The sequence below is a fragment of the Physeter macrocephalus genome, chromosome 8 (assembly GCF_002837175.3).
Source record: "Physeter macrocephalus isolate SW-GA chromosome 8, ASM283717v5, whole genome shotgun sequence".
Lineage (NCBI taxonomy): Eukaryota > Metazoa > Chordata > Mammalia > Artiodactyla > Physeteridae > Physeter > Physeter macrocephalus.
The window spans coordinates 64,459,774-64,486,824 of NC_041221.1; the positions used below are offsets into that span (position 1 = coordinate 64,459,774).

Consider the following 27,051-nt stretch of genomic DNA (forward strand, 5'->3'; position numbering starts at 1 on the left):
GGATAATCAGTTATTACTGATTGCAAATAGTGATTTGCAATAGTGGTGTTTGCAAATAGTGATTTTCTAATTCTATCATTCCTTCTACATTTTTATTTTTAAAAAACCGTTTATTTATTTTGTAAGAGTGTACCCCTAGTCCAAAGTTAACTATGTTTAAAAAAATTTTTGGCCAAAAAATTTACAAAAACATTTTCAGTTCAACCTTATGAAAGTGATATCTAGAAAATATTTGACCTCATTAAGAATGCCTTAGATAGTTCCGATTCTAAAGCATTCCTAAGGCACGGTGTTCTAGAAGACAAATGTACTTCTGCGGTGTTGCGTGGCGTATGCGGCATCCGTGACTGGTTGCAAGTGAGCCCTGGCAGGCTCCTTCCTCCTGACGCTGGGGGACTGTGAGAGGAGTCAGACGTAGGCCCCCAGGGCTGCATGGAACTCTGTGAGACACTGGACCAGCTGCTGGAACTTGGGACTCTCCTCCGGATCTAAGGCCCAGCAACAAGCCATCACAGCAAACAGTTCATCAGGACAGTTGATCGGCTGGGCTATTCAGTAACCATCTTTCAGGTATGCGGCCATCTCAAATGGGTCGATGTCCACGTAGGGCGTTTGGCCCAGAGTCATGAGCTCCCACAGCGTCACTCCAAAGGCCCACACATCACTAGCACTGGAGAACTCATTATTAACCCGACTTTCAAGAGCCATCCACCGAACTGGCCTGTTTTCGTTGTCCCCCAGACAATGATAGTCCATAGGGAACAAGTCTCTGGAGAGGGCATTGTCTGTGATCTTAACTTGAAGTGTGTCCTCAGTGACACAGTTCCTAGCAGCCAGGTCTTTGTGGATGACCTCCCTTCTGGCCAGCTAGCTCATTCCACAGGCAATCTGAATAGCCATGTGGACCAGGTCTTGTTGAGAAATTGCCTGTGGATTATTGGCCTCTAAAATTTGCACTGCCATAAAAACAATTTAAGTTTCCCCCAATTCATGTAAGGCAATATCACCATGGGCTTTTCTCCTTCTTCTATAATAGGTAATAGGAAGAAGATTTCTGTGATGAAGACCTCGTAGCTTACAACTTTCAGTAAGCATCACTGTCACCTGAATTTCAGAAGCTTGATCTTTAACTGTTTTTACAAATGCTTGTTTTTCCTTATTTGGATCTTTTTCATCTACTAAAATCCCATGGAAAACACGCCCAAAAGTACCTTCTTGGAGTACATCTTTTAGAGTTACCCTCTCCCTGGATATTGCAATATCCTTCACCTTAGCTTTGGCCTCCAAAAGAGTAACACTTCTCAGGTCATTCTTCTCTATCCGCAAGGTAGGATAATCTGAGGAGCTGGTGATAGGAGTTGCATTGTTGGGTGTGTCGGCTCTCAGATACTGAGTCGTCTGGGTAGATGGCTGAGACAGCCCTTGGGAACTACTGCTGGCACTGATGCTGTCATCCAGTTCAATCCTTTTCATACTATGAAGGTGCAAAACAGCTAATATTATTGTTACAAGAAATATTACTGCACAGCAAACCCCTATGCTGATATAAAACACACGCGTACAAGTGCTTGGAGCTGCATGTACAGGATCATAAATAGTTCTGCTAGTGTTTTTGTCCAAGGATGACGTTTTTACTTCTTCACGCTTTTTGTAACACATTTTCCTTCGTTTAAAATTTAAGACTGTAAAGTTTTTTGAAGAATTTACTGTCAAGTTGAGCTGCATTAGTATCATAACCTCAGAATCTACTTTGCCAGTACAGGAAAGCTCGACCTGAAACACTGATAAAGTGCGTGGAACTTCCCCCTGAGCAGAAATGTTGACCTGGGGCATGTCCATAGCCACGAAATTGTCTACTTGGAATCCCAGCTTATATTCAACCTTGGACTTAGCATGCCAAGTGAAGTGCAGGAAATTTGTCTCGCTGGGTACTAACAGGTTAAAGGATAGGGCGTAGTGACTAATAAGATCATTTCTCACATAATAAAGTTCTGCATCAAGACCGATGAGCCGGCGCACCTCGTCCTCGCTCAGGTAGAGGCTCACGCTGGGCCCCGCGGACGCGGGAGGCAGCGCCGTCGGCCTCGGGGGGGCAGGGGCAGCGGCGGCGGCGGGGCCCTCGGGCCGCGGGTCCACGGGAGGCGGCCCCGGCCGCGCCGTCCTGCGCATGGCCGCCGCCGCCGCCGCCGAGGAGAAGCGTGGGCCGCCCGCCGCGCTGCAGCCGCCCACCCCCGGCCCCGAGCCCCTCACAGCCCCGAGCCGGGGGCGGCCGCCCAGCTCGTCGCGCCGCCGGCCCGTGGCAGCCCGCCGCCGCTTCAGACCGCGGGAGCGCGCCGCCGCCTCGGCCGCATCTTCCACTGCGGGAGGCGGGCCTCCTTCTACATTTTTAACTGGAGTTCTTTTATAAAAAAGGTCTTTCCTCCCTTCCCCTCACTGCCTGCTTTTTTGAGTATGATTATGGACTCAGGGATTCCTTGTTTATTTATCAAATTATGATCCATTTCTGTCATTTGTCTTTTTGAAACCAGCTCTTGTGTTTTTTCCATATATCCCCATTCGTTTTTAAATAGTGTCTTTATTTCTGCTACAAGATATTTTAAACTCATATAATATATTTCCTTCTCCAGACCTGGAAGCAGCCATTTCTCCAAGAAGTTCCCATTCCTTTTAACTGGAAATGGTATTTATTATGCCATTTCTCTTTGATACAAAGTTTTGTTTTGTTTTGTTTTTATCTTTATCTGCCTGACTCCTACATCGATCTCCAAGTTTGTTCCAAACTCGGGCAGGTGAAAAATAAGGTGTTATGTATTAAACCCTTTATCCTTCAATACCTGACCCAATGTAATATAGAATAGGCTCACAACTTATCTTTACAGTTCTATATTGATTCAACAAATATTTTTTGAATGCTTTCACTGTGCTAAGCACCCGGGATAAAATTTGAAGCAAGACACACACAGTCGTGGCCTTCCTGTGCTTACAGTCTAGTGGAGAAGGCAAATATGAATCAAATGATCATATAAATATTTAACTACAAACACTGTAAGTCTAAAAATAGGCACACTGAGTTCTAGGCATACATCAAGGAGTCTGGCATATTCTGGGTTGGGAAGGGTTCCCTTAAAATAGGAACTTAGAGGGACTTTCCTGGCAGTCCAGTGGTTAAGACTCTGCACTTCCACTGCAGAGGACACAGGTTCAATCCCTAGTCGGGGAACTAAGATCCCGCATGCTGCGTGGCATGGCCAATAAATAAATAAATAAATAGGAACTGAGATCTAGGATCTGAAAAGTGGATAGGAATTACTCAGTTCAAGGGGAAAAAGGCTTGCGTGTGTGTGTGTGTGTGTGTGTGTGTGTGTGTGTGTGTTGGGGGTAGTAGTGCTGGTGGCAGAGGGTATGGGAGTAGTGAGTCTAGCAGGTTCTGAGGTAAAGAGAGGAAATTGGAATATCTGAGAAACCAGAAAAATGCTGAGGTCTTTATTGTCATAAGCTAGGGTAAGGGACTAGGGGGTAGCTGGCAGCCTGGGCAGATGCTCACTCCATAGGACCCTGAGGGCACAGAAGTGAGATTGGAGTTGATAATGGTGAGAGTTTAGGAACATATAGGTACACAAAGCCAATAAACAAACATGCTCCAAAAGCCTTCAAATGCAGGGTGGAGGTCTCTGGAGGAAGAGAAAGAGATGGATAAGAGCTGGAATTTTGTTTGGATCTTCTGCAGGGAGGAGGAAGGGATACGTGAGAGGTTAAGGGAGGGGAGGGTCTGAGCACAGGGCTGACCCTCACCCTTCCCTTACTCCGAAGGATCTGCCCTTTTGCTCTCCTAAGATGTGGCACCGCTGAAAACCTGGTCTGTCTCAGCCCTAGAGAGGTGGAAAATTTTAGTAGTGATAACTGGGGGGAAGGGAGTCCAGAGAATAATCTGAATGATTCCCTAAATCTACATACAATCTGTGAGGCATGTGGGAGTGCTCTAAAAACACATTTTTTTTTTAAGTTTTCCAACTCCTTTTACAATGCTAGCAGAACTGACACCAAATCTGATTGACATAGTAAATGCAAAGAGAAAGGAGTAACATAAAAGTTACCATCTTAACCATTTTCAAGTGTACAGCTCAAGTAGTGTTAAGTACATTCACGTTGTCGTGGAACCAATCTCCAGAACTATTTTCATCTTGTGAAACTGAAACTCTGTACCCATTTATCCATCGATGGACACTTGAGTGGCTCCCACCTTTTGGCTAATGTAAAGAATGCTATGAACATGGGTGTACAAATACCTCTTTGAGTCCCTGCTTTCAGTTCTTTTGTATATATACCCAAAGGTGGAATTGCTGGATTACATGGTAATTCTATTTTTAATTTTTTGAGGAACTATTATACCAAACTTTTCTCCATTGCAAGTGCAAAAGGATTTCAATTTCTCCAATTTACCAATCTTTATTGGTTCCTGTTTGGGTTTTTTTTACATAGTGGCCATCCTAATGAGTGTGCATTTATTTTTAAAGTATACATGTTTATTGTGGAAATTAGAGATACAGAAAAATATAAATGAAAGAAAAAAGTAAAAACAAAACTGTTTTAAAATGTTCCATTTTAAAATGAGAAAGCATAGGGTTGCTATGTAAACATAAAAAGAGCCTTTGTTTAAAGAAATGCAAAGAGATTAATTAATAGAAGAGTGAGCAAAGGACAGGCACAGGAAGGTTGCCAGGGATGAAACAGAAGTAGCCAATATTATGTAAAAGGGTTGGTATCTGGTATTGGGGAGACAAGGGTAGGAGCCTGCCTAGTTCACTGGCTACTTCCACCTGATGAGGACACTGTTGAAAGGGCCTCCTGCAGCTACTACAGCTGGAGGGGTGTCAGAAACACTCTGCTCTGCCCTGCACAGTCTATAACCCCAACCGGTTTATCCACTGAATACAAAAAAACGGAGGCTAGAGAGCCAGAGGAAACATTTCCTTCCCTAACACCAAAACAAATAAAATATTTGGAATGTTCCACAGAAAATACAGAAGAGAATCGAGCCCTTAAAAAGCTCTTAAAACACAAATGAGGTGGTCAAACTACACATTTTGTTTTAGAGATAAGAATGCTGGGAAAGAATTTTGGAAAAGCAAGAATATTAAAGCACTTTGTCCAGACTGCAATGCCAAACAATAGTTTACCCTGCACTCGTGCAGTTATCATGCTGATAGCGAAGCAGCTCACCTGGGGAACTCTGAAGGCGCAGCAGCTCCCACTGGAATCTGAAGCTATGTGGTGGTTTTAAAACATGCCCCCAAATGCTTGGAAACACCTCCCGTCAAGAGGAGGCCGCTCTGTCTCCCAAATGAATCCAGTGGGCTTATAACTGTTTCAGCTGATAGAGTATGAGAGAAATGATGCCATGTGATTTCTGGAGTTGGGTCCTGAAAGGCTATGCAGATTCCCCCCAGTTTTCTTGGACCACTCACTCTACAGAAGTTTCTTTACTGGGTCCTCACTCTAGAAACCCAGCCGCCATGCTGTGAAAAGCCAAGCTTGGGAGAGGCCAAGTGTTGGCACCAGTTGATAGCCCAGCTGAGCCAGCCTTGGAGTCATCTCAGCTGAGGTGCCTCACATGCGAATAAAGAAGCCTCCAGATGATTTCAGCCCTCAGCCTTTCAAGGCATTCCCAGCCTTTTGAATCTTCAGAACAAGAGGCCTCAGTCATGGAAGAGAGATGAGCAATATATGCTATGTCCTGTCTAAACTCCTGATCCACAGAACCTGCCGTAGTTTATCTTTCAATGTCTTTGGGATCATTTGTTATGCAACAGTAGATAACCAAACCAAATAGTTAAATTACTAGCACTGCAAAGAAAGTAATTTCAACTACTGGTTAAGACTATTAATTCACCTGTGTCTAGTAGAAGAATTAGTGGTGTTACAGGTACTTAAATATCAAAGAACTTGGACTATTCAGCTAGCAGTCACTTTCTAGGAATGCTGTCCTCATTCCACAGATAGATTATTCTTATGGGTGAAAATCCTGGTAGGGCTGTGGAGATAGATCACTCTTGATCTTATGGCTGAGTCTCCCATCAGTGGAAATTCCCTATGTCTGTAGGGATTTTGCAATCATGTTTGATGACAAAGAGGATGTCCTTTAAGACTCCCCACATGGGAAAAAGATTTTGTCCTAGGGGCTGTGAGCTTCCTAGACCTCAGTCTAGATAAGACTATCATGAGCTAGACCCTCATTGAGGACTTACTTTCTTTTTTTTTTTTTTTTTTTTTGTGGTACGCGGGCCCCTCACTGTTGTGGCCTCTCCCATTGCGGAGCACAGGCTTCAGACACGCAGGATCAGCGGCCATGGCTCACAGGCCCAGCCGCTCCGCGGCATGTGGGATCCTCCCGGACCGGGGCACGAACCCGTGTCCCCTGCATCGGCAGGCAGACTCTCAACCACTGCGCCACCAGGGAAGCCCTGAGAACTTACTTTCTTAAATGCAGTGGTGGACAGAGCTGGCTGGGGTCGGGGTAGAGAGCCTTTCTGCTCAGTCCCTTGGAGTCCTCTTGGGGTTTAACAGAAGAATGGAATGGCTGGTTATAGTGCTGATAAAGCCTGGGAATCTGTAGTAAATACATAGGATGACAGATGGTCTATGAACAAACAAACTGTAGAAGTACTTTGGATGTGATTATTTCTGGCTAGGGTGGGGTGGGGGGGCAGTGGCAGAAGAGGGGGTGGTGATCCTGGTATACCCGTTATTAAAACAGTTTCCAGTTTTGTCTGCATCTATTATTGAACACACAGTGACTCAAACCAATATAACAAGTCAGGAGCTTCAATAAAAATTGATGGACCTTTGGAAGGATCTTAAGACGAGCTCATGACCATTACATGAACCCAGGTTAGACACTGAATCCACAGTATTTGCTAACAAATAAAATAATAATAATAATAATAGTATATACAAATATTAAAGGATTGTTATCAAAAGAATTTTCTAATAGTAAAAGCAGTATTTGGATACAAATTTAACTCTTTATTATGTAAAATTTTAAACATATGAATGAGTAGAGAGAATAGTATAGCAAACCCACAATTTCAATAATTAGCAACTTATGGCCAATGCTGTTTCATCTATAGCCCCACCCACTCTTTCCCAGCCTAGCTTATACCCGCTTCATACCATTTCACTGGAAAATTGTAGTACTGTTTCTTAAGCTGGGGCCCAAAATAACTCACATGACATGGACTTACCCCAGACCTGTTGCTTAGAGCCAGACCTGAGTTCAGCCAAAATCAACCCAACCAACCCACAGACCCATGAGTGGAAAAATAAATATTTGTTGCTGTAAACCACTGAGATTTTGAGGTTGTTTTGTTAAGTAGCATTATTTGTCGATAGTTACCTGAAATTTATAACAAAATGTTAACAGTGGACTTCTTTGGGTGGAGGGAATATAAGTAGATTTTCATTTTCCAATTGTACTTTTTGTATTTTCCACATTTTCTACTTTTAGCTTATACTATCTTTTAAATTAGACTTGGAAAAAATATATCTGAAAAGAAGAATTAGAAGGAATAAAAACAATGAAAATAATGAAGTCGTTTCTTCTTCCCAATTCTGTACTTAAACTAGAATAAACTTGTTTACTTTCCACAGTACATGCAAGGTACCATCAACTAAGCATTGAAAGTTTCACATTGCAAACGCTGTAAAAAAAAAAAATGTGATGTCTTAACAACCAAATTATTATGGGCTTGTCTTGGTGCTCTTCTTCTTGAAGGCTTCCCTAATTAGACAGATGCACTGGCCCATCTTTCCTCCACTGCCTCTAAACCCATAAACCACACATTTCTGCCTTATTCTAACAACCGTTTCCATTTGTAAAACAAGGAAAGGAGAAACTGAAGGATCAATATATTATTCAATTACCAAATAATTACAGGTAAAGATTTGAAATGTAGCTCTTACAGTATTGAAGAATCCCACCATCTGGCTATTTATAAGCCATGGTAATACTCTGCCCCATTTTCTTACCTCATGTATCAGAGTAAAAAGTTATTTATCAATACAGCCCATGTCTTTTTCCATATTATCCCAGATTATCTTCGATTATTAAAAATTGTGTCATACATATATTTGCCAGCTGGTTATGTACAGCCATAAAAACATATCCCCTACAAGGACACATTTGAAAAAATTAGTGACAAGGTGAATGAGCCTGGAAGACATTACACTAAGTGAAATAAGCCAGACTCAGAAAGACAAATACTGCATGATTCGCCGATATGAGGTATCAAACTCATAGAAGCAGAGAGTAGAATGGTGGTTGCCTGGGGCTGGGTGGGAGTGGAAAATGGGGAGATATTGGTCAAAGGGCACAAAGTTTCAGTTATGCAAGATGAATAAGTTCTGGATATCTAATGTACTGTGTGGTCACTGTAGTTAACAATACTGTATCATAAACTTGATATTTGCTAAAAGAGTAGATCTTAAGTGTTCTTAACACAAAAAAAGCAAGATAGCAAGAAGAAAGGAAAGAAGGAATAAAGGAAGGAAGAAAGGAAATGGTAACTATGTGAAGTGATGAATTTGTTAATTAGATTGATTGTGGTGATCATTTCACAATGTATTTAAAACATCAAGTTGCATACCTTAAATATATACAATTCCTATTTGTTAATAATACCTCAGTAAAGCTGGAAAAAAGAAAAGAAAAATATGCACGCATACAACAATGAATTAGGCAAAGATAAACTCATTGTAGTACAGGTCTCACACATTTCTTAAGTGTTAGAGCCTATTAAGAAATGACAAGAAAGACTCCTGTACAAAAATGACAATGTGATTGTGAATCACAGATAAGATATTCTAAAAGTAATTGTGATATTCAGTTTGGGGATTCATGTGTTTGACCCTAGGAGGGAAGACCAAGAAGAATCTGCATAATTAGTCCACAGCAGTCAACAGTAGTCCAGAAGAAAGAAATTGGAACAGTCATTGAAGTGCCGAAGGAGGCCACTAGATACGAAAAAAAGTCACACATCACACCACCAGCACCAGCACCACCAGCACCAGCACCATCACCATCACCACCAGCCAGCAGCAACAGGTGCTCCCTTCCCTCCTATAGCCAGGGACACAAAATTAGATACTACTCCTTTGAAGTAGCTCTGATTCAACTAGGACAAAATATATTGTACTTTTATGCAAAAGTGCTCTCTAGTGAAAGAAATAATGGCAAACGAAATGTACTTTAAATGAGGAATTGCCGTACTAGGCTACTTTGCCTGTAGGTATGAAATTGATTTACATTGTTAAAAATCGCAATCTTAAAGCTTCTCTCTTGACAACTGCGATTACTCTTACAATGGGTAGGGCAATTGCAGAAAGCATTTATCTTGATTCACTTTGCAAAATGGTACAAAGAAGAAAGCTGGAGAGTTATACAGTGCACAGGCGAGGAAAATATATGGAAAAGTACCGTAATGTAAGCAATCAGATCACATGACACCACAGGGCTATCTACTAATGAAAATCAGAAACTGCATTGATCTGTGAATCAGTAGTCAGGTTGGAAGGCTGATTCAAAAACATCCAAGATGTGAGACCCTGAGCAGTTTATTCCAATGACATGGATCAACCTCTCTGTGAGGACTAGATGTAATTTTACCTCTATATGTCAGGTATGATTCTTAGCCCCAAAACTCATGACTACAAGCAATAGAACTGCTTCTGTTCTTTATAAGTCCAACTTAATTTCTAACCCTGACCTTTTTCCTTATTTGCTTGATCCTATTTAACAGATAAAAATTTACCCTCAGTTCTTTCCACAGTTTTCTGAAGGTATGGGAAGGTGGGATGAGGAAGCATGACTTCTGTCATCTGACCTTAGACATGGCCCTCGCGATGCCCACTGACCTTCCCTCCCTCTCCCCATGCATTCAACATCCCCTTTCTACAGCCTCAAGGCCCAGAAATCTTTACTAGGCTCTTTCTGGACCTGTCTGACCAGATGCCCCCTGTAGCCATTTCTACCCAGAGATACTATCAAAGGAAGGTGAAGATACCCTCTGCTCTCAGAAGCCAAAGGTATCTCTCAGCCTCTTCAGATCCATTTCCTCCCCGTCCCTAGAAATTTAAAAATACCATTACTCCCTTGAGGATTACTAAATGTAACCTAGGATGTTTTTGAGAAGAATATGTGGTACATGTACAGTATATTATTTAACATCACAGTAGAGCTTTGGGCAGCACTACATAATCAAACACATCCATATTTCTGCAGTAAAATATGTGAATATTCACTCTGTGTGGATGAATAAAAAGATGGTCTCTCCTTGCCCAAGTCAGGTTTGGCCACCAAATACATGTGCTGCAAACTTAAAACTTTGGGTTTCATAATCACAGACAAAGATTGTGGATCTGTAACTGAATCTGAGCAAGTTAGATATGAGTATGATGTAACTCCGCTATAGTGCAATAGAAAGTCAAAAAAGGAAGGTGATGTTAAGGGCTCATAAGGTTTGTAAAGACATCACGGAGGAGAAAGCACTTGAACAAAGGCTGGATAATGTGTGGAATTTGCAAAGATCAGAAAATAAAAGGCATCCCATGTGAGGAATAGAAAGAACTTGATTATACTAAATATCATCTGTCATGAGGAAAGTGCAAACTAAAACAATACTGAGATAACACTATATACCTACTAGAATGTCTAAAATCCAAAAATCTGAAAATATCAAATTCTGATGAGAATGTGGAGCAAGAGGAACTCTCATTCATTGCTGGTGGGAATGTAAAATGGTACAGCCACTTTGGAAGACATTTTGGCAGTTCTTTTACAAAGCTACACATGGTCTTACCATACAATTGTGCTCCTAGGCATTTATCCATTCGATTTGAAAGCCTACGTCCTCACAAAAACCAGCATGTGAATGTTTATAGCAGCTTTACTCATAATCCTCCCACATTGGAAGCAACCAAGATGTCCTTCAACAGGTGAATGCATAAAGAACTGTGGTACATCCGGACAACGGATTATTACTGAGCAACAGAAAGGAATGAGCTATCAAACTACACAAAGACATGGAGGTATCTTAAATGAATATTTCTAAGTGAAGCTATCTAATCCAAAAAGGCTACATACTGCATGATTCCATTCATATGACATTATGGAAAAGGAAAAACTATAGAGATGGTAAATAGATTAGTGGATGTCAGGGGTTCAGGGTGGGGAAGGGTTGAACTGGTGAAACACAGAGGATTTTTTAGGACAGTGAAACTATCCTGCATGATACTGTGATGGTGGATATATGGCACCACATATTTATCAAAACTCAAAGAGCTTTAAAGCACAAAGAGTCAACCTTAAAGGAGGCAAAAATTTTTTTTAATTGTTCAGAAGGTGAGAGGTTCCCAGGATAGAAGGTAGAATGTGACAAAATAATCTATTACAAATATATGAAACAACCTCATTGAAGAGGATGAGGGGGGAAGGTGCTGACTTAAGTAATTGTGGAAATGAGTGGAGTCTGTAAATGAAAGGCAAAAGGAACTTTAGTTGATCAAGTGGGGTATGGGTTAAAAGTTCTGAAACCACTATCCATGTATACTAGAATTGAACTATTAAGTAAACACATGGCAGATGTTGGGGCAAGGTTTCTCAGAAGCAGTTACAGATAAGCAAGGAGCAAAGGCTAGAGTGATCCATTTAGTAATGGATTAGAATTGAAGATATTAATATGAACTTATGCTTATCTTAATATAGATACAGATGGTTACATATAGAAACATTTATAGATATATACATACGCACTGGTTCGTATACACACATATACTTCCTTGCTCTGTCAGCTGATAGGGTCTAGAAGCAATGACATCCCAGTAGCAGTGAGCACACCTGGTGCCAGCTCTTGACTTCTAATACCATTCTCCAGTCAAAGGAACCAGGGCCCCTTGGAGAACTGGCTGATTCCAGGACTGGGGCAGGAAATATGCAAGATAAGTCTGGAGCATCTTGTAGTGCCAGAAAGTAAGGAAGTAGAGATATGTCAAAGTGATACAGGAGCTACCTGGAAGAGCTCCCAGTGGTGAAAGCTGGAAGAATTTGAGCAACAAAATAAATGAGGTAGTATTAGATTATAACCCAGAGTATAAAGTAGATATTCATGAGTCCATACTCCTGTAAATAAATGAGAGAATGAATAAGTGGGACAGAATAGGTAACTGACTCAAGCAGAAGAATTCCAAATAATTTATGCAGATACTTTGCCCTCAAGGGGGTATCCTTAAGTATGACTGTACATAGTCACTCCTTTCCAAAGAATAAAGTATAAAAGGAGAAAAAAAGAGTAACATTACCTCAACCAGGTGATCAGGGTTAACATCAACAGTGAAAAGTCATGGTGATAGTTATGTACCCTTGATATGATATAAGAATGATACTTTACCTCTATTGTCTTCCTCCTAAAACCTAACAACACATGTAATCATGAGAAAAACATTAGACAAATTCCAAAAGAGGCACATTCTACAAAATACCTGACCAGTACTCCTCAAAACTGTCAATGTCATCAAAAACAAGGAAAGCCTGAGAAACTATGACAGCTAAGAGGAGCCTAAGGAGACATGACAACTGAATGCAGTGGTATCTTGGATGGGATCCTGGAACAGAAAAGAGCATTAGGTTAAAAACTAAAGAAATCTGTCAAAATAAAGCATGGACTTTAGTTAATAGTAATGTATCAGTATTGGTTCATTAACTGTAACAAATGTACCGTACTTATATAAGATTTTTTTTTTTGATGTGGACCATTTTTAAAGTCTATATTGAATTTGTTACAATATTGCTTCGTTTTATGTTTTGGTTTTTTGGCCGTGAGGTATGTGGGATCTTAGCTCCCTGACCAGGGATCAAACCCGCACCCCCTGCATTGGAAGGCGAAATCTTAACCACTGGACCACCAGGGAAGTCCCTGTAGGATGTTAATAATAGGGAAAACTGGGTAAGCATTTATGGGATTCTCTGTACTAACTTTGTAATTTTTCTGTAAATCTAAAGCTATTGTGAAGTTTATTTTAAAAAAGAACCTAATTCCTGCACATCCCAGATTTTGAGGCTTTTATCACTTTGCTTTTCTCATTACTGTCATCTATTGTCTTCTTGGCCATATACCCCTCCCTATTCAGAGCACTTTGTCACCTGGCTAACCTTTATTCCAAGATTCTTCATCATCTTTTCTTTTTTAAATTTATTTATTTTTCTTTAATTTTTTTGGCTGCATCAGGTCTTAGTCATGGCACACAGGGTCTTCCTTGAGGCATGCGGGATCTTTCATTGTGGCACGGGCTCTTTGTTGTGGCACACGGCCTTCTCTCTAGTTGTGGTGTGCGGGGTCCAGAGCGCGTGGGCTCTGTAGTTTGCGGCACTCGGGCTCTCTCATTGAGGTGCACAAGCTCAGTAGTTGTGGCGCGGGCTTAATTGCCCCATGGCATGTGGGATCTTAGTTCCCTGATGGGGGATCACACCTGCGTCCCCTGCCTTGGAAGGCGGATTCTTCACCACTGGACCACCAGGGAAGTCTCCCAAGATTCTTCATCATCGTGAGGCTCTTCAACATTCACGTGGACAACCCATCCAGCCCATGCCCAACACTTCCTCATCTGTTCAATTCCAATAACCAGCATACAGTTTCTATGTCAGTCTCTCACTTCCAGAGCCATCCAGTGCTAGCTCCACACTTTGAATTTCTGACCACAGCCTACATCCCTCGCCCATTCACCTTCTTCTTCCATAGTTATAGAATCTCTGGTTTTAGCTTGACGTAGAGTCACCTAAAATAAAAACTACACTTCCCGGATTACTTTCTGCTACATGTGACCCATATGACTAAATTCTGGCCAATGAGTTACCACTTTTGCTATCTGTCCTTAAATGGAGAGATCAAGTTCTTCTCTTATCCTCTTCCTCTTTCATGCTGGCTGAAATGTGTATATAACAGCTGGAGTTCCAACACCCATTTTGGATCATGAGATAACTGTGGAGTAGAAGCCACATATAGCAGAGTCACCAGATAGAATGTTCCTGGGTCTTTGATACTATAGTGTAACCAACTCAGCTCTGACTGCACATCTCTGGAACTTTACATGAGAAAGAATGTCTATCTTGTTTAAGTAACTGTTATTTGGGGTTTTCATCGTTCCTAGTTGAACTTACAAATCAGTTCACTCCCTTATTCCATCAACCCCTCCTTGCCCTACAGCACAATGATTAAGAGTAAGAGCTCTGAAATCAAACAGATTTGGGTTGATACCAGCTCTACCACTTCATAACTGCATGATCTTGGGCAAGTTACTTAAATGCTATCAGCATCAATTTCCTTACCTGTATCTTCCTTATTGTACCTATCTTCTAGGGATATTGTGAGGATTTTACCGCATGAGACACATAAGGAGCTTCGTAAGCACCACTGTCCTTTGAGAATCTTGATTTCAGCTCCCATAATGCACCACTTCGTCTGCTCTTACTGGCATTCTCAACATCCTCCCTTCCTTGTCCTGCTGCATCTTTCTTGCAAATCTCCACCTTGGTCAGTGCAGGTCTTCTCTGTGCCCACACGATCGTGGGCTAACATGGTTATGCACATTGAGACCACTACAGATGTATGGTCTCCGGACTCAGCAGGGCCCTGATGGAGGCTGGGAAATATTTGAATCTGTGGCTGTGGCTAGGTACATCCATTCCCCACTGTATTTATGCAACTTTTCACTCTTCTCCTCAAGCCATCCCTAGAGGAAATAAACATGTTTATGCATCTTCTTCTTTAAAAAAAAATTTCCCTCAATCCCTCATTTCTTTGCCTGCTACCCTTTATCCTCTCCTCAAACTAGCTCCTTGAAAGAACAGTCATCACACTACTGCCTGAGGAAAAGGAGAAGATTTGATGGAGGGATATCCCTCAAACTCAACATGGCCCAAAACAACTCACCATGTGTTCCTTCTTCCTGAATCCCAGTCAATCCTGGTCCTGGGCCTGTACTCTTGAAACTGAAACACTGGGTTCACCTTACACATTTCCTTCAAGTTCATGCAGGCCATTTCTTTCCCTTTCTTGCCTGGACTTATCTTTTGGGCACACTCTTTTCTTCATTTTCTGTCTAACAAACAGGCCCTCACCTTTCATGAGTCATATGATACTACCACTTCTTTCAAGCCGTTTCTGAAGTCCTGCCGTCAGCCAGGGAGAACTATCTCTCCTTTGTGTCCCTACATTATGCAGATTAAAAACCACCACTTTTGCAGCTGGAACACTTGACTTGTTTACATGTTTGTCTCCCTCTATCCAAGTGTAAACCTCTGTGGGGATTGCTATTATTTGACTTGATTTTATGCTCAGCGTCCAGCACAAAACCTGTTACATACTAGGTATTTAACAAACTATTGGGACTTCCCTGGTGGCGCGGTGGTTAAGAATCTGCCTGCCAATGCAGGGGACACAGGTTCAAGCCCTGGTCCAGGAAGATCCCACATGCCGTGGAGCAACTAAGCCCGTGCGCCACAACTACTGAGCCTGCGTTCTAGAGCCTGTGAGCCACAACTACTGAGCCCGCATGCCACAACGACTGAAGCCCTCACACCTAGAGCCCGTGCTCTGCAACAAGAGAAGCCACCGCAATGAGAAGCCCGCACACCACAACGAAGAGTAGCCCCTGCTCGCCACAGCTAGAGAAAGCCCGCAAGCAGCAACGAAGACCAAACACAGCCAAAATTAAATAAATAAATTTATTTTTTAAAAAAATAAACTTGTTGAATGAATGAATAAGTCAGTAAAAAGTGAGCAGAGGAAAAGAAGCTGTAACAATAGCAAACACCTATTTGGTGCTTCATGCATTCATTTAATACACATTTTTTGAGTTCCTGTAATATGCCAGCCGTTGTTTTAGGCACTTGCAGTGAATAAAACGGACAAAAATGTCTACCTGCAAGGAGGTTATTTTCTAATGAGACAGTCAATGAACAATATAAATAATAACTAAGCACACTGTATAGCATGTTAGAAGGTAATAAGAGCTGTATGGAAAAAAAGAGAGAGCAAGGCAAAGAGAGGTGCCAGTTGCAATAGTAAACAGGGCAGGCGGGGCCTCCCTCATTGAGAAAGCGAGATCTGAGCAAAGATTGGAGGGAAATGAGGGGTTTAGCCAAGCGCAAGAGCCCCCGAGGCAGAGGCAAAAGCTAAACCTTGAGGCCTAAGATGGGAATGTGCCTCATACAGTCCAGTGAACACAAGGAGGCCAGTGTGGCTGGGCCAGAGGGAGCCAAGTGGGAGATGAGGACTGAGGGGCAATGGCAGGGGAGACAGACCATGGAAGGCCTTGTAGACCATTGTAGAGACTTCGGCTTTTTCTCTGGGTGAAATCACATGCCATTGGTGGGTTTTGAGTATAAGTGTGACATGACAATTTGTTAAGAGATGACTTTGGGTGCTATGTAGACAATGCATTGTAGAGAGGCAAGGGCAGAAGCAGTGAGTCAGAGAGGAAGCTATTTCAGAAATCCAGGCCGACGTGATGAGGGCCCAGAAGTGGTCAAATTCTGGTGATACTTTAAGAGGAAGCCTCTGATGTTGAGTGAAACAGAGGAGTTGAGGATGACTCAGGTTTTTGGCCTGAACCAGAAGGAAGGCACTGCCCTAAAAGTTTTCCCTGTATTAACTCATCTAATCTCCACAATGAACTGATGAGGGAAGTGCCAGGGTTCCTACTTTCAGTGGGGACACTAAGACAGAGAGGTCTTCTGGGTCACACAGTTCATAAGTGACAGAGCCAGGATCTGACCAGGCGGCTGGTTCCAGAGTCAGTGCTCCCAGCCACTGCACCAAGCTCCCCTCCATGAAAGCAGCCTAGTTGGATAAAAGGTTCTTATAGTCGGTCAAAATGCAAAAAGACCAAGGATAATTCTCTCATCTGGGCAAAGCTATTTGGGCCTGAAGTAGGATATTTGGCACAATAAGAAGAAGGAAAGGAAAAGATTCACGGGCACAATAACACAAAGCAAGCAGAAGACACGCTGACCAAGATTCACGCAGCTTTTAAGATAGAAGGCAGCAGGTCTGCGCTCACGGCCTTCACATTCAAGTAGTCAGATGCTTACATCATGCCTACTGAAGTTGTAAGTACCAAGCACAGAATGTCCCCTTGGGCAGCCTGGGCACTTGAAGCCAATACTACCTTGTACCAAGCCTTCTCTCTTAGTAACCAGACTGTCCCCTAAATTAACTGAATCCTGTCGGCTTTAGAATATACAAAAGGTACAGCAATATTTTCAAAATGCTGCAGCTTAAATATAGGAACAAATGCTCTTTTAGATGATAAGGGTGTTGCAGTTTGTAAAGATTGTTAGGCCACATGTGCAAGTACAGCCTGACCTGATACCAGCTGTCAGTGAAAGCCATGACCACACCCAGGTAGCCACATAAAAGTAAGAGCCCTCTGGTATCCTCTCTGGGGCAGGCTGGTGTAACAGGGCCTGTTGTGAGCCTGCTGCATTGTGATTGCATCTGCTGGAAACGTCTAGAAAAACTTTTGTCCCCACCTCCTCCACAATCAACACATATACTTATGTCCTGAAGTGGAGGTACCAAAACCCTTGGTCTCTCTTGGGTAAGGATTCACCTTCTTTTCCTCCCCACTCAAGTCTGGTAAATCTGTATTCTTTGTGCTTATGTTATTTCATATTTTCACCAGTTACTACAGAAGGCTTTTAAATACATTATCTCATTTAAACCATACAACAATCCAGCAAGGAGGACTTGTACTATTATTCTCATTTTACAGATGAAGAAACAAGCTGAGAGAGGTTAACTGGCTTGTTCAATGTCGCTTGGCATCTAATATCCATGCCTCACAGCTTCAGATTCAGCCTCCTTTCCACACTCCCACACTGCTTCTCTGAACTGTGCAGCACATCTCATCCTTGGTCAATCAGTCGCCAGATTCAACTCTCCCATCAGAAGCTCTCTCACATCAGCCTCTTTCTTTCCAGTCACACATTCCAGCTCTCTTCCCCTCAGCCTAATCAACTAATTTATCTCTGCCTTTAGTGTCTCATGCCTCCACCCCACCCTACCAGGTGACTCTTCTTAAGGTACCACTTTGGTCATACCTCTCCTCTCCCCCAAATCTTTGAATGCTCCTATTTGCCTGGGGCATCGAGGGCGGATGCTGCAACAGCACATCTCCAGTGTCAGAGCCCTCCTCCCTACTGGCCTTATCTCTCTGTGACACCTACAGGATGCCTCACTCAATTTGGTCTGTTGGCCATTCCCTACACTTTCCTAATGCTTTTCTTCCCCTGGGCCTTGAGTTGTTATTTCTTTTCACTTAGAACACCTTGCCCACTAACCCACTCCCCATTTTGACAACCTGTACATCTTAAATACATGACCCAAATTTAAATACCTTCATGGAGCCTAGCTGCTTGCTAAGTGCCATGACTTTCAATCAAATAGCACCAATCATATACTTCCCTGTAACATAATCTCCTCTGCCAGCCTGCAAGCTCCAGGAGGTCCCAACTATGTGGTAGGCATCTTTGTATTTTGTATCACTCTAATGTCCAGCACAGGGCTCTGAACATAACAAGTGTACAACAAATGTGTACAATGATTTGGTTAAATGAATATTCATATTAAAAACCATCTATGCATGCAAACATATGCAGTTAGATTCCAAAATGAAAGACACACACATGTGCATGTGATACCACAAATTTATTATAATACATACACCAAAAACCAAACCCAAACTTTGACAGTATCCACAGAGTTTTCCACAGTCGTTAAAAGTAGTTAACAGAGATAAGGGATAATTGAAGAAATGTAACATCATAATCTTATAATTTATGTAACAACGTAGTCTGCTCAATTAAGAATTCTACTCAATTAAGACTGTAAAATGGCAATGTCCCACAGATATTTTAAATTTTACATTTGCATTTATTTGTAATATAGATATAGGTTCTAAAGGATTCATAGAGCTTTATGTCATAAGCCAGATTTTGCAGCTGTCCTTTTTATTTGTTAGGTAAGCAAACCCAAAGGCAAGGAAGTCCTGAAAAGTGGGATGAAACTCCAACAGAAACTCTATGTGACCCACAGAGCTGTTTAATAAAACAATGCCCATCCAGTCCTACACCCAGTGATACCCATTCTAATCTGCTGATGTTCATACGGAGGTTACCTCTGCCAGCTGTGTTTTCTTTTCATGTAACATTCTAGCTCTCCATTCCTATTCATATAATGTAGAATGTGATTCTGTCACATGTTGCTGTTAGTTCACAGGCACAGCAAACATTTTAAAGATTACAGGGAGACAAGGAGGGGTTGTACAGTGCAGGGCAGAAAGTATGCAAGAGAAGAAACAAACTCTCCTGTTTTCTCTTCTTTCAGTTTTGCTTCCTTTTGGTCTTTACCCTACTGGGGTCTTTGGGAATTGTGCATATGTGTAACAGCATCTACCATACCTCCTCATTTTAGCACAGGCTGGATTTGAAGAGAAAAATAGGAAAACACTTAAGGAACCCTGAGACTCTCGCAGAGAAATAAATTAGAGCTGCTGTTTCTTTTAGCTTTGCTCTCCTGTTCTTTACTATTTATTAAAAAAAAATAAAATCTCCCCTTTTATCAACCCTCAAGTTCTCATATTGTAAGCGAGTGAAATCACTAAAGGCAAATAACCTTACTAATTTGCTGAGTGTGAAGAGAAAAGGCCATGGTACAGATTAATGGATTAGGAGGGAGACACCTAACTCTAGGAGTTTACAGTTGGTAAAAACTCAGGCTTTGTTGTACAATAAGTATCACTGTGTGTTACACAATTACTGGAGTACTAATTGCTGACAGTCATACAAGCATAAGCAATCCTTCAAAATCAAGTAAAATAGAACAAGAAAAAAAACACTGTGGAAAAATTCAGAAATGTCCAAATATTTCTGTTTCTTGGGCAAAACTCTACTGATCAGTAGTTGGGTTCTCCAACAAGAAAATATTACTTTTAGAAAGCAGCAATTTTAAAGAAATGAGAGCTATGCAAAATGAATTTCAGTCCCTCATTATATAGTTTATAAGTCTGAAAAAAAGAATTCCAGGCTGTTAATTAATTCATAATTCTGGAAAATATTTTTCCATGCAGTGAATCTATAACAATAACTATTATACAGTCTCTCTCTTGCTCGCTGGCATTATGATCACCAAATCTTCCCTGGATAATCTCTGTGCCACCATTTGCTTCCAGTTGCTTCACAAGCCACTCTTAACCCATCCCTGGGTGGTCTAAAATCATTTAATGTGTGCCAATGATATGAACATTTACACATCTGACCAAGATAATCCTTTAAACCAAGATATGAGAAAGTGACATTACAATACTACAGACAACTATTTTTTCCATTGACAAATTCACCTCTTTCCCGAAATATACAAAGTTCATTGCAAAACGGTAATAGCAAAGTGTTCATTAAGCCATCAGAACAAATCACCTTGTTTTCAAAATAATAACTTAACCTTAGTTTCAAGTGCATCCATGTACTACCCTAAAGGATTGTCACTTTTAAACAGTTTACACAACAAAAGCGTTGTGAGGAAGTCTTACAAGCAAAACTGGTGCCGGCTACTCAAGAGATCCATTAAAAATTACCATTAGTGATTTTAAATGATAACTGATCAAAAATACACTTAACGTTCACCCTATTAGCTCTTTAGAATGGGAATTTAAGTTTAGAGTAAATACACTGTCTTCTGAATATAGTCAACAAGCAACAAAGCCAGAGCCCACACTTAAAGGTTTCCAGACCCGGCAGAAGGAATCTACTGTACGGCATGGATCTCTGTCCGTGCTCAAAATATCTAATGATATTTTTCATCTATACTGGACTTCTTTGAAGAATACTCTACTGTTTCACATCCTTCTTGCAATCTAACAAAATGTGTTAAATAAAACCTTTAGATTAGGTTTAAAAGCAGCTGAAAAACAGGCTGCTTTAGGCTCTAATTATCAGAAGACTGTTATCTGGGAGCTTTGGGCTCTCAAATATCAGAAACCCCAATAACTTATCATAAAAATACAAGCTCTTGGTTTTGAAAAATATACAAAATGCACTGCACATGGAAATATCTCTTGATTGTCAAGGAAGACAAGGTTATCAGTCTTATTCATAGATTGATGCTGTGCTTGAATTTCAGTGATCTTTGTTTTTGCAGATTCCATTTTTCACTGTTTTGGGTAGCCTCTGACCTTTGGTGTAAGCACGGTACCAAAAATGGAGAAAGAGAAGCAGAAAGATGCACCCGTAACTCACAATGATGTACAGAAAGACTGGAAACTGGTACTTGCAATCCTCCATGAAAAAGAACTGGCCTATGTGTACAGTGACAATAACGAACTGGACCTAACAGACGGAAGAATGAAAAGCATTGTTTAGCTACGGAGAGTCACAGTGGAGCAATTATTTAATGCATTCTTTGTCTGCTTATGTTTAAACACTCTCCAACCACATCCAGGCTACTGTTGGACAGGGAATTTTAGCTTTCAATCTAGCCTCTATGGGAGGGACCGTGGGTGGAACAATGTCAAAATGCAGATGGGAATTTGGAACTACTATTCAGTCCTGCCAAAGTGCACAGCTCCAGGCGGAGCTATGTAAATGTCCCTGGAGCAGGGCAGTGCAGCAGCCCTTTCACACTCAGAGAACCATCGGTCTCTGACTTGAGTCCTTGACTGATGAAATGCACACAGGACCACTACCTTATGGCCTAATTTTCTAGGGCAGTTTGATTTCAAACATTCTGTCCTGTTGTTAGTCTGGATATTTCCGTTGGTGGGGAGGGAAATAAAAACATTCTAATTAGAGCCCCCGCTTATTTTGTAGGAACCAAAGCATCGCTAAGTCCTCATATCTGCCACCGGTCCTCCACCGTCATAGATAAAAAATACATCCTATCTGCCAACTGCAGCAGAGAATCTGCAAGAAGTGAGAGAGCATTGGTGACCCTTCTAGCGATGCCCAAGGACTCTGTGTTCTAGAACGTTCTACACAGTCTTAAAAGGGACATGTTTTGAGCTAACATCCAGATTTTTTGGATATATTTTTTCTCATGATTAAAAGGCAACATGTGTTCTGTGGAAATTTTGGAAAATAAAAATCTATACATAAAAATAAATAATGATTACCCACAATCTATCCTGTTATAACCATAGTTAAGATTTTCACATTGTTCCTGTTATAATCATCAGCTTTCCTTGCATTATCTTAAGGAACTTTTAGAACATTCCTGTGCAGTAGATACAGTTATTCCTCTCATTTTGCAGACGAGAAAATGAAACCTTAGAAAGTGTAAGCAGCATCCTCAACATTCTATGCAGGTGTGTTTGTGTAAATATTATCAACATATTTGAAAAAATAATGAACAACATGTATTCTTTTTGCTATATAAGTATTTTTCCACATTATTAAAAAGTTTCTATAACATTTAAGAGTATGTTAAGTGAAAAAAAAGCCTGATACAAAATTCTATATGCAGTATAGATGTTCTAATTTCTCTGCAATGAGGATATATTACTTTACAATCATAAAAAATGCTTAAAAAGAAAGGACTTGTGAATAATTTTCATGACTTTGTAATATTCCCAAGCAGGAATTAAAATAATTTACTTCTTCATTTCCTTATGGTTGGTTATTTAGGGTGTTGTCACTTTTGTCAATATGTATATTACACCACCATTCTACACCTTTAATTCCCACAGTACGTTTACTAGTTGGAGGAAAAATAGGCTTATAAGTGTTAGGACTAGACAGGCAGGAACACAGGAAGGCTCATAATCCTCTCAAAGTTACATTCCCTCAAGGTCATTTAGTTCTAGAATATGGAATGTCTAACTTCAAATTTAATATTATGTATAATGAGGTTCACACAATTTTGAACATAAATATTTTTATTTTATATAAATGCATAAAATAGTATAAAGATGGTATAAAGATACACATGCTAGTTTAATTGTCTGATCCTCTTGGCTACCAAATAGGCTTTGCTTTCAATAAAGTTCCTGACAAAAGTTCACATAACAAAGAAAGGACAATGATGGGATGCCATAAGAGGCCAGACAATTTATATCCCTGTGTTTTGTAAACTTTTCTCTTCCGTTAGTATCCTCATTCGTAAGGAAGACAAGGGACTCCAGTTTAGTTTCATATCTGGTTTTAAAGAAAATTAATTACTCACAAGCTGTAATGATGTCAAATACTTTTTCCACCACAAATACTTCTGGTAGGCTGGTCCCAATGCACACAGTCCATAGTAGAAATACATGACTACATGTACAGCTGTATTTAGAAAGGCATGGAATGTTCCCAAACCACCTGGAAAAAAATATTATAAAATAGGGGCACTGTTCCTTAAAATGAGACATATTTTTGTCTGAACTGAAATTTTAGTATAATTATTTCTTTAATTTTAGTAGGAAGAAAAATATATATGAACTATCACTATTGTTAAATAGCTATAAAATTAGAGGGAGCTGGATAATACATCCAGTTAGTAAAACTAAAATACAAATCTTGTTAAATAAATTAGCATGACTTTATTCTGTGATATCTTAACCTTAAAATAGTCTTATGATTTGGGTTTACTTTAACAAACTAAGTTGACTTCCTTTAAAATATAATATATTGCTTTTTTTTTTTTTTTTTTTTGTGGTACGCGGGCCTCTCACTGTTGTGGCCTCTCCCTTTGCGGAGCACAGGCTCCAGACGCGCAGGCTCAGCGGCCATGGCTCACGGGCCCAGCCGCTCCGCGGCATATAGGATCTTCCCAGACCGGGGCGCGAACCCGGTTCCCCTGCATCAGCAGGCGGACGCGCAACCACTGCGCCACCAGGGAAGCCCTATATTGCTAAGTAATAGTAATCAAATTCATTTTTAGTGAGAATTAACATACATAAAGCACACAAAGTACACCAATCTTAAGTGTACAACTTGATGATTTTTTACATATGTATACACCTATGTTACCACCACCAAATTCAAGATATAGAACATTGCTGATGCCACATAAAGTTCCCATGTGCCCCTTCCAAGAACATACTCCTCCCAATGTAACTTTTATTCTGACTTCCATCATCAACTATGAGTTTTGCCTGTTATAAAACTTCATATAAATAGAATTACACAGGATGTATTCTTTGTGGCTACCTTTTTTCAATCAACATACTGTTTTTAAGATTCAACCATGTGATTGCCTTTTTATTGCTGTGTAGTATTACGTGATATGAATGCATCACAATGTATCCATCCTCCCATTAAAAGACATTGTTGTCTTCAATTTGGGTTATTATGAATAAAGCCACTAAGAATATTATTTTACATAACATTGTGCGGAATCAAATTAACTTTTTCCATTCTCAATAGTTTTCCATAAATACTTTTAGTGCAACAATTTTTTTTTTTTTTTTTTTTTGCCACACTGCATGGCATGCGGAACTTCCCTGACCAAGGATCAAACCTGTTCCCCTGCAGTATGCAGTGGAAGCATGGAGTCTTAACCACTGAACCACCAGGGAAGTCCAAGTGCCACAAAATTTTGGCAGTAAAACCACTGGCTTTCATTACCAAGCTGTGCTAAGTTTGCTTTAATCAATCATTGTTTTTCCAAAATAAACATTTATTAATTGTTAAATCATCTTTCCTTACTGCTTCTATTTGACTATTATCAATTGTGCCTTCCTATCCTGGTTTTCCTCTTCTAATCTCACCACATCTCCCACTGATCACTTTCAATTTAGAATAGAAGAAAAGGACGCTGGGGGGAATATAAGCAAAGATTGTTACAATTGTCTTTAGCTGGATCAGTAGTACAGTGGAAGGAATAACAGAGTGTTCAGTTGATGGTAGGGAAAAAAACCAAAACTCTTCCCTAGTGTCTCTTTCCTAAGATGCACAATCTTGAAGAATCTTCATTCTTTTTTTTTTTTTTTTTTTTCCGGTGTGCGGGCCTCTCACTGTTGTGGCCTCTCCCGTTGCGGAGAGCAGGCTCCGGACGCACAGGCTCAGCGGCCATGGCTCACGGGCCCAGCCGCTCCGCGGCATGTGGGATCTTCCCGGACCGGGGCACGAACCCGTGTCCCCTGCATCGGCAGGCGGATTCTCAACCACTGCGCCACCAGGGAAGCCCCAGAATCTTCATTCTTTATGCACAGCCTGATTCAGCTTAGTAATGCTGACCTAGAATTTAAATTTTTCTCCAAAATATGCTATTTTATTTACTCTAATGTTCTTTTTTTTTTTTTTTTATAAGTATAGGAGTTAGATCTGTTTTTTGTTTATTTATTTTTGGCTGTGTTGGGTCTTCGTTTCTGTGTGAGGGCTTTCTCTAGTTGCGGCAAGTGGAGGCCACTCTTCATCACGGTGTGCGGGCCTCTCACTGTTGTGGCCTCTCTTGTTGTGGAGCACAAGCTCCAGACGCGCAGGCTCAGTAGTTGTGGCTCACGGGCCTAGTTGCTCCGCGGCATGTGGGATCTTCCCAGACCAGGGCTCGAACCCGTGTCCCCTGCATTGGCAGGCAGACTCTCAACCACTGCGCCACCAGGGAAGCCCTATTCTAATGTTCTTTAATTTCGGAAATTAAGCAAAACCTCACAGATTTGCCTATGTTAGAGGAAGGACTGAATTCATGAACACTATGAGTTACAGAAAGTTTAAAGCAAAATACAAATTTATTACTTCAACCACAATCTTCTAAGGAGAAATGTCATAAAAATTGTTTCATGGAAGAAATAATTATTTTTTAAAAAAATCATTCATAATTGCAGCAATGCTAGATTCTTCTAAATACTAACACTGACAAAGTACACCCTTAAAATACCTGTTTTAAATAATTACTTTTAAGTAGTTTAAATATTCCCCTGAAGTCTCTTTTATGCTATACTGTGCTTCATAAACTTTCTTCTCCTAAATAAGTAAATCAAATTTCAGCTAATCCTGTAATTATCACAAATTTCAAGTCAGAAGAAACTGAATTAATGAAGCTTATTAACAACCTCCCAGCTTTTATTATTTACGTTTGGATTAGTCTTATTTCCCAAAAGAAACTTGAATAAATAAATTAGTATGGTATGAAAACACCTTTTCTAGGCTAATTTAAAAATAGAATAGATTAGGAGTCAAGCTGCTTAACATGGGGACAAGCCAAATACCTCTCAAGTCCATTTGTCTCACAATTACATATACACAGGAAATCTATTTCATGCTTGATAATGAACTACATTAGACTGAGCCTTTCTCACTAAGACACCTCTCCCATTTTTTGGTAGAAGAGTTCTATTTTCCACTCAGAAACTTTCACCATTTAAATGTCCTAAAATGAGGCTCCTACGGACAGGAATTTAACAAAGCACTAGTGTAGCTAAGAGTGTTCAGTAAGGGTTACTGATCAAAATAGCTATCAAATCAAATTAACTTGCTTATTTCCCCTAGTAATGATTATTTTCTGATAAGTTATTTCAATGTTTGTTCACAGAACAATCACATTTTAATTAGTAATGCTTTTCATATCTTCTTTGGAAGGTTTTTCTAATAAAGTATTTTCTAAGCTTGTTTTATTCTTTATAATAGTTCTGAAAAGCAAACATCTCAGGATGAATTATAATTAGTACCATCACATTTTACTTCTTTGGTTTGGAAAAAAATAAAGGAAACACCTGGGTAATTATCACAACTCTCCATATCTCTGGGAGGGAGTATATACATAATTAATATAAAAACCTGCCTCAGAAATATTTTCATCACGTTCAAAAGAAAAGGTGGGGGCTTCTCTGGTGACGCAGTGGTTGAGAGTCTGCCTGCTAATGCAGGGGACACGGGTTCGAGCCCTGGTCTGGGAAGATCCCACATGCCGCGGAGCGGCTGGGTCCGTGAGCCACAACTGCTGAGCCTGCGCGTCTGAAGCCTGTGCTCCGCAACAAGAGAGGCCGCGACAGTGAGAGGCCCGCGCACCGCGATGAAGAGTGGCCCCC

The 27,051-nt window shown here is 40.7% G+C and overlaps 1 protein-coding gene and 1 pseudogene across 4 annotated transcripts in view; both read right to left on the reverse strand.

Annotated features, from left to right (window-relative positions):
* Positions 1 to 331: 331 nt before the first annotated feature.
* On the reverse strand, positions 332 to 2,169 carry LOC102975189 (tyrosine-protein kinase RYK-like; annotated as a pseudogene).
* A 16,779-nt stretch (positions 2,170 to 18,948) lies between these two features.
* Positions 18,949 to 27,051, reverse strand: part of ELOVL7 (ELOVL fatty acid elongase 7) — a 68,392-nt gene continuing 60,289 nt past the window's right edge. For 3 of the 4 annotated variants that reach the window (XM_024126407.2, XM_055086580.1, XM_007116465.2), the window contains 2 exons: positions 23,265 to 23,401; positions 18,949 to 21,433 (listed from right to left, as the gene is read on the reverse strand). In XM_024126407.2, coding sequence (XP_023982175.1) covers positions 21,224 to 21,433; positions 23,265 to 23,401 — 347 coding nt within the window. In that variant the 3' untranslated portion in view covers positions 18,949 to 21,223. Of the gene's footprint in view, positions 21,434 to 23,035; positions 23,237 to 23,264; positions 23,402 to 27,051 lie in introns of those variants that run through there. The other variant, XM_055086581.1, reaches the window with a different exon arrangement.